Source organism: Micromesistius poutassou, assembly GCF_964030765.1.
Source record: "Micromesistius poutassou genome assembly, chromosome: 2".
Classification (NCBI taxonomy): domain Eukaryota; kingdom Metazoa; phylum Chordata; class Actinopteri; order Gadiformes; family Gadidae; genus Micromesistius; species Micromesistius poutassou.
The window spans coordinates 11,484,544-11,493,474 of NC_140272.1; the positions used below are offsets into that span (position 1 = coordinate 11,484,544).

The window sequence follows — 8,931 nt, forward strand, 5'->3', positions numbered from 1 at the left end:
TCGGCACTCCAAGGACCCCTCTGGACACAGCGGTAGTCTGCCTGTCAAAAAGATTTGATAGAGGCAACAGCTTGATATAGTTTGGGTGTTGGATACTTTCTGCTCTGTTTTTAAATTGGAATTGGTTTAAGAGCCATCAATATCTGCCTGCAACAGCCCTACTTATTTTAGCAAAGGATAATTCATTATTTCTCAAAACATTTAGTTGATCTATACATTTGAAACATTCGTTATTGTAATACTGATGGCTCAACAAAGGATTCATTCATTTTTGAATGGTGATTTCCCAAATACCATGTTGACACCTACATTGTCCTGATTAACATTAGAAAGAAAATCTATTTCCACTTAGTTATTTGCTTTTCTCTAAAAGCTAAAAGGACAATTCCGGTATTTTGAACATTGCGCATTTCTGGTTTGTCTAGGATGAAATAGAGTGGTTAACACCGAAATTTTGACTATTATCCCTGTCTCAGGTATTTGGCTTATTTGGAATCACTCCTGCGTGCTTCAGAATGGCTAGCGAAGGGCAATCAAACATGTCCTTAAAACAACCCTAAATGTTTGTAAATCCCATTGATTTCTGTTGGAAGACTCATTGCTTGTTGGCCGAAACGAGAGGGGGGCTGTTTACGTTTGGTTGTAGTCTTTTCCCTCGGTTCTCCGTCTCAACAGTAGGGCTAGAACCGAGCGAAAAGATTACAACCAGCCCCCTTTTCCGTTTCCGGTCAACGTGCAATGAGTCTTCCAACAGAAATCACCATTAACCACTCGGTGAGTTACACATTTCTGAAAACAAACGTTTATGGTTGTTTTAAGGACATGTTTGATTGCCCGTAGCCAGCCATTCTGAAGCAGGCAGGGGAGATTCTAAATGAGCCAAATACCCGAGACAGGACCAATAGTCAAAATTTTGGTGTCAACCACTATATTTCATCCTAGAAAAATCTGAAATGGGGCTCAATATTCAAAATACCGGAATTGTCCTTTAAAACATCCTAAACGCGAAGATCCATTAAAAAATGTATTGTGATATAAAATATCTGTTTTTGTCTGATATATCCATGATTAAAGAAAGAATGCCTGTTTATCCCTCAAATATTATCTTGCCAAGAGCGGACAACTTTTTTCACCCTTATCTCAGGCTTTTTTCCTTATTGACATAAGCTTGTAGGAGATTTCAGTATTACTATCATATCCTTCTGCCAGTTCATTGTTAGCTCTTCTAGACTTTGAGGTATGATTGTACAATTCGTTAGTTTAACTTAAGTTTAGCAATATCCAGTGCCATTCTATGTAATTCTAACTAAATCTTCTACAAATAGAATAAAGCGGTGGAAAATGGCTGCATCCCAAAGTGATGTTTTTAGTCGGGTTACTCTTGTTGGCTGTGTGTCTTTCTGTTGGCTTGCAGCTGTCAATCAATCTACCAATGAAACTAGCAGACTGCCAGCTCTCTGATTCCCTGCCAGTGTTCCACTGCATTCTATCTCACAATCGCTCTCTCACTCAAACACTATCTCTCTCTCTGTTTCTCTCTCTCTCTCTCTGTGTATCTCTTGCTCTTGCTCTTGCTCTCGCTCTCGCTCTCTTGCTCTCTCATAGTCAGTCTCTCTCTGAGTCAGTCTCTCTCTCTCTCAGAGTCAGTCTCTCTCTCAGAGTCAGTCTCTCTCTCTCTGAGTCAGTCTCTCTTTAGGGTCTACAAACTGCTCATCGAATCTACAGCAATACAGTTTATTCTCTGATCACTCATAATTCCTCTCATGTTAAGTTGAGCATCGAAAGCCAGCTTGACACACGCACTCACGCACGCACGCACACGCACGCACAAGCACACATGCACAAACACAAGTCCTTTTTTAATATTCCTTTTAATATTCCCTCTTTCACCTGCAGAGGACAGTGGCAGCAAGATAAAGTAGTAGAAGCACCTAGTCCTGCTGCCCCCCCCATCATTCTTCATCATTCATCATTCTCGGGACATCAATAGGCATATACGGCTTTCTGTGTGCGTGTGTGTGTGTGTGTTTGTCCGTGTATCCGTGTGTGTCTGTGTGTCTGTGCACTGGTTTTGGTGTGGGAGAGAGTGGTTGGGAAGATGGGCTACATCTTTTGTCCTGAATAATTGTGCTATGTCTGTCTAAAGAAACCCCTTTAATCAATGTGTATTTATTATGGCATATCGGCCAAAAAGTTTGTAGTAGTAGTGTGTAAGTCAATGCCCGTCGTATTCCTATTCCTAATAGAAGGTATGTTGATACCCTGTCCTATTCGCGTCCTTCTTTGGTGGAAAAATCGTGCCCATCCTTTAAGTCACATTGAGGAAGAAGCGCCTGTAAAAACACAACTTCAGTGGCAGATCAGTATGCTAACACTAGCGCCCTGCCATTTAAATCCCCATCTGCGGGGGGCTAACAGCGCTGGAGCTACACGTGCCGCTCTACGTGGACACTTAATACACTTGAACCCCCCTACTCGCTCGCTGTCTCTATTGCTGTCTCTCATTCTCTCTCTCTCTCTGTCACACTTTGTCTCTAATAACTCTTTCAGTAGGGCGGTCTCTATCTCCTCGCTCGCTCCTCTAAATGCAGTGTTAAAGAGCATTTGCAAAAAACAAACAAAGCTGTACTGTAATGTGTGTAGGAAGGTGTGTGTGTGAATGCGTTGTTTTATTCATTGCTGGATTGATTTTTTTATTCTATTCTATTGTTATGTTGCCCAGAATCACACAGTAAAAAAATTAAAAACAAATAGTTAAAAAGTATATATTACAGGATATATATATATATATATATGTATACATATATATATATATATGTATATGTGTATACATATGTATATATATGTATATGTGTATATATATGTATATGTGTATATATATGTATATATATATATATATATATGTATATATATATATATGTATATATATGTGTGTGTATATATATGTATGTATATATATGTGTGTATATGTATATATATATATGTATATATCTATATACATATATATATGTGTATAATATCGATAAATAGCAGTATTTTAATTGCTTTAAATTATTTACATTCATTTTATTATATATATTATATATTTATTATATATAATTTTAACCTCATTACAAAAAAATAAACTCAAATACAATTTATAAAAAGCGTGGATTTGAATTATATTAGTAAGTTTATTAAGATTCAGATTTGTGATTGGTTTCACTCAATATATAACAACATTGCGTTGTGTGCAAACCTTTTCACTGGCTCAATCAGCAATAAGGGCTGGCAAAAAGAACAGCGTTGCGGTCCAAATCCAGAACAAATCAGTTATTTATAAACTCGAAAAGTCCCATCTCAAAGGGCTAACCATAACACATTCTCAACCTTGGGTTTGCGTTGCCTGTGTTGCCTTCGACAGCCAGAGAGGCTGTAAGCGGGGATAGCAAACACAGTCCAGTGGGAGCAGGGAAACATTCTGTGGAAGTCAGGAGAGAGTTGTTATTTAGTAAGCTGCAGGCTAGGGAAGTGGGAAGTAGCGCAACAGATTTGGAAGAAGCCTAAAAGAAGGAGCGGGCATGCTCCAGAATTTAGCAGTATGTTTGCTTTGAAGAGCTCACTCTGGCCCCCAGAGAGGGATGGGCAGTTTATCTGCCAAAGTCATGCAGTTTGGGTGCTCAACGGTAGTCTACTCTGGCAGGCTTACGCAGACCCTGAGGTCAATAAGATTACCTGTCTAGCCACGAAGTTAAGCACTCCGCCTCCGCTGAAATGTCCTCCCTTCTCATTTGGACTTTGTGTTGACATTGATGGCTGAAACGACCGTATTCCGGCAGGATTGTACCAGTAAATCATGGCCAAATTGGGTCCGATCGTTGATGAAGTTTTCTGAAATGATGAGCGTGTTTTTTCAGCTATGGTGTGTGACATTATATAACATGCTAATCTGGAAATCGAGTAAGATGGGAAGACTGCACAGCAGCATGATGCAGTCAATCATGTATATCAGTGTATGCGTTTCTGGAAAAAAATCGACAACAGCTGTTCCAACCGAATCTTCATCACAGCTCTTCGTCCTGCCATCTGCTCGTTGTTTTGTTTTTTGGGTAAGGCGCAATCTTTGCACCTGGCTGCTAAAGGTTAGTGTAGGCGAGGAGGCTCATTGTGGCGTCCACTTGGACAACATTGGTTGGGTTGCTGTTGCAATGTTTGCTAGCACAGCCGGGATGCTGAATAATAACCACCGTGAGTCTTGGGCATCGTGATTTAATGCAAATACGCAAATGTATTTAAATCTATACTCCCTCACACATATTTCCCCTCCCGCTCTGCGTGTATTTCTCCCCAGCCCTTTGTGAATGGTCTCCGGGACATCCATCATTCCCAACACAACCAATTCTCTGAAGATGCACCGTGCCACGGAGAGATTACAGCTCTTCTCATATGCACCCTGTCTCCTCATTTGTCCTTGTCCTGGCAGCCACTCTACCTCTCTCTAACTCTCCCTCTCTTCCCTCTCTCCCCTATCACTTTCTCTCTTTCTTCATGTAGCGTTCTAGCTCTATCTCTACCTCTCAGGCCCTCTCTTTCTCTGAATCTGCCTCTCTTTCCACCTCTCCCTTTTTTCTCTCTCCACTTCTCTCTGTCTCTCCTTCTACATCTTTCTATCTCTACACCTCTCTATAGCTCTCTTTCTCTACCTGTACCTTCCTCCCCCTTTAACTCTCTCTACATATCCCTCCCTCTCCCATCTCTCCCAGCTCAAATGTAATTGATAGACTCCACATCGCTCAACATACCTGTCCTAATACTGGATCACCTTTAAAAGTCCAACAACTCCCTTTACAAATGTATTGGCCTATATATTGTAGTGGGCAGACTTTACAATACATGACAGATGATTCCTATACAGTCTTGTCACCAAATTGGTTCTCACCAAGTCACGTCACCCAGTTAATATGTGATTAATGACTCTCCAGCTCCCCTTTAATAAGTGGAGAGTGATTTACTGACTGACTCAATGATAACAGGAGACTGTGACTCTGATTCATTAACTGACTGACTGAATTTACCAATGTACTTACTGACTGACTGAATTTACCCATGTACTTACTGACTGTCTGACTCACGCAGTCATAGTCTGACCCATGTATTGACTGGCTGATTAACTGTCTGACTTATTCATGAACTGAGTGAATTTACAGACCGACTGATTCACTCTTTCGTTGACCGATTAGCCAACCATCTCACCAAGTGAATTCTTTATGTAATGACTAATTGGCATGGCTTACTTACTGACTGGATGTGAATGGTTAAGTGTTTATCATGCGGGCCAGCCAACAGTGACTTGGTGAGCATGTTTTTCTCCCTTAGTGAGCATGAGTGGCAGTGGTTACTGCTCTATGTGGGCCTCCACTGAGGACGTCAGAAAGGGATGGGAGAGAGAGGGAGAGACAAATAGAGAGATAGACAGATGGATAGATAAGGAGAAAGTGCTGTTAGCAGAGCACGGAAAAGACAGTTATTGATTTTCTACCCTTCTATTATTTTTGTTTTCCGGAGAGGAGATTCAAGTGAGTCACTCAACTGTGTGTGTGTGTGTGTGTGTGTGTGTGTGTGTGTGTGTGTGTGTGTGTGTGTGTGTGTGTGTGTGTGTGTGTGTGTGTGTGTGTGTGTGTGTGTGTGTGCGTGTGAGTGTCCTTGCATGTGGTTTGAAATGTGTGCTTACCATTAGTTAGTTGTCTGTATGGTGGCCATTAGCTGCTGTTTGTGTGTTTGTGTATGTGCACTGGCGTTTGTGTGGGTGCCGGGTGTGTGTCTGTGTGTGTGTGTGTGTGTGTGTGTGTGTGTGTGTGTGTGTGGTGTGTGTGTCATAGTCAGGTTGTAGCTGTTGTGCTAGGAGGTTGCTGGGGGTCATAGCTGCTAGCTGGCCAACACATGGCAGACTACATGCTCTGTACACTGCCTGCAACTAATTGGATTGATCCTGACAGGTGTGTGCGTGTGCATGTGCGCGTGCAAGAAAGATGTGTGTGCTTGTGTGTGTAAGAGTGTGTGTGTGTGCTGGCCAAGTTTTCAGTTTGGTTGGCTTTAAATCAAATGATTCACCTCTGGTTTTGTGTGTGTAGACTGTACAGTGTACCAGTAGTATTGCTGTTTTAAATTTCTTGAATCTTCTCTACATCTTCTCTTGAATCTTCTGCATATTTTCTTGCACTACAGTTAGGGAGACTTCAGCCTTGTATAGTCTTGTTCTACTCACTGCCCATGATTACCATTGGAAAGCATCCCCGTTTAAACACACCAAGATTGTATGTCACGCTATTTATTTGATTTGATTTCTTAACAGCTAGGCATTTAAACACACCCAGCTGAGCAAGTTTGGGAGTTTACTTCCATGAGTTTACTCTCTGCCTGTCAAGCTGGGCTCCATGTCCCTGCATGTGCCCTAGAGCCAGACTCTGGCCATGTGTTGGTCTTTCAAGGTGCTCTGCATACAAGTGTTGCGCTCGGTCTTGAAATTAGCTGTGCGCGTCTGTGTGTGCATGCGTGTGTGCGTGCGTGTGTGCGCGTGTGTGTGTGTGTGTGTGTGTGTGTGTGTGTGCGTGTGTGTGCGTGTGTCGGCGGCGTTGGCCCAAACGCCAGCCTTAGGCGCCAGGCAGAGCTTAGTGTGGCGTGTAGAAGGTGGTAGGGGTCAGCTCGGGACCCAGGGAGCCCTTCATACACTATGCATGAGGCTCAGCGTCCCCTCGCTGCCGCCTCTACGTGATGTTGGCAATGCCAAGCACACCCCGCACCGAGTCTAACCCTTCACTGATGCACACAGGCATCAGAGTCAGACACAAACCGACCTACACACACACGCACCAACCCGTCTCTTCACACACACACACACACACACACACACACACGCAAACCTACACTCACACACAGACAAACCCGTACCTAAACACACATGCACACACGTGCACACACGTACACACACACACACACACACACACAGCGACAAAAGCAAGGACCCTTGCGAGGATACGTGCACGCTCCACACGCGGGGCTGAATACGTGTGCGTGTGTGCATGTGTGCATATCCAAACCCACAGCGGGTGTCCTCATGCATGCAGTTGCTCCTCATATCTCGGGACGTGAGTGGAAAGCTAAAGCTAAATCCTCTTGTCACATTTGCCACTCATCTCCCATTCAATGGCACAGGCAGCCGCGCCCTCGGATGCACTTGGCAAGGTAACGGCTAACCTGCCCGCCTGCCAGGGTGGTACTCTGCTGGTTAGCCTACCAAGCAGCCACACGCTAATGCTCTGAGTGTGTGCGTGCGTGCGTACATGTGTGACTGTGATGTTGCTATGCCTTCCCACCTTTGATCAGCTGGCATTCAGCTTCAGGTTCCAGCTTTGACTCATGCTTTGCAGCTTCAATCCTTTCATTTTTATTTGGAGTCAAACTAGTTCATCAAACTTTTTGTTAGTTGTGTGGTATAAGAAACAAGGTAGCCACATGGTTGGAGGAGGTAGAGCCGGTTGGCTGGTATCCGAAAGGTTGAGAGTTCGATCCCCAGTCTTGAAATAATAACAACCAATCATATATAAAGTGAAAAATATGTATATATTTTTTCAATAATCTGTATAATTTTTTACATCATTTTACATCAAGTCTATTTTAAGAAGCAAATCCAACGCACCACCTGCAGTACCCCCGCGTGCCACAGGTTGAAAAACACTTGGCTAGAGCACATACAACATGTGTTGGCAAGGCCTCCATCATTTCTCTAAAAATCTCCTCTCTTTCCTTTCACCCGCAGGGCCCGTCGGTCAACCACGGCTGAATCCTCCCCCAAAACATCCGCAGGAACAGGAGAAGAACAGAAGAAGAAACCATCTTGTCCGTCCGTCCGTCCGGCTGCATCTTTTCGTCTATCTGTCCATCCTTTTACTGAACCACTGCTCACATCAGGCTCATTTACCGAACCCCGCCCCCCCCACCCACACCCTCTCCCCTACACACACACACACACACACACACACACATACACACACATACACACACACACACACACACACACATACACACACACACACACACACACACACACACACACACACACAGACCTCCCCCCTGTGTCTCTCTGTGCTGTCTGGAGTGTATTAGCTTAGCGGTAGCGCTAGCCACTCCAGAGGTTCTGATGTGTTGATTCTCTGGGGTGTTGCGACAGCACACGCCTGCCATCAACCAAATAAATCCCAGTGATCCGCTGGAGATGAGGCTGCAGATTGCGTGTGTTCTTTTCTTCTCCTTCCTGTGTGTACAAGTGTCTGCGTGTGTCTGTGTAAATGTGATGTGTATGTGGTTTTTTTGGTGTGGTGTGTCACTGTGCATTAGCAGTGTGTGTGTGTGTGCACGTCCCTGTGCATGTTTGTGTGTGTTTGTGTGCACGAATAAATGTGTGTCCCCCTGGATATACAATGTATGTATTTGTTTGTGTGCGCATGTACGTGTGACTGGGTCCCTTTGTAAATGTAATGTGTGTGGAGTGGATTGTGGTCTGCTTCATGGTAGTCTGCTTCATGATAGTCTGCTTCATGGGGGTCTGCCATCATGGTAGTCTTCATCATGGTGGTCTGCTTCATGACTGGTCTGCTTCATGGTGGTCTGCTTCATGGTGGTCTGCATCATGATGGTCTGCATCATGTGCTTCATGGTGGTCTGCCTCATGGTGGTCTTCATCATGATGGTCTGCTTCATGGTGGTCTTCATCATGGTGGTCTGCTTCATGGTGGTCTGCTTCATGGTGGTCTACTTCATGGTGGTCTGCTTCATGGTGGTCTGCTTCACGGTGGTCTGCATCATGTGCTTCATGGTGGTCTGCTTCACGGTGGTCTGCTTCACGGTGGTCTGCATCATGGTGGTCTGCATCATGGTGGTCTGCATCATGGTACC

General features: G+C 44.0%; 1 protein-coding gene across 2 annotated transcripts in view; it reads left to right on the forward strand.

The window, feature by feature from the left end:
* The window catches only part of chchd6b (coiled-coil-helix-coiled-coil-helix domain containing 6b), a 79,650-nt gene extending 71,388 nt beyond the window's left edge, over window positions 1-8,262 (forward strand). For both annotated transcript variants that reach the window (XM_084463740.1, XM_084463741.1), the window contains one exon: window positions 7,796-8,262. In XM_084463740.1, the coding sequence (XP_084319866.1) occupies window positions 7,796-7,819 (24 nt within the window). In that variant the 3' untranslated portion in view covers window positions 7,820-8,262. The remainder of the gene's footprint in view (window positions 1-7,795) is intronic.
* Window positions 8,263-8,931: the final 669 nt, after the last annotated feature.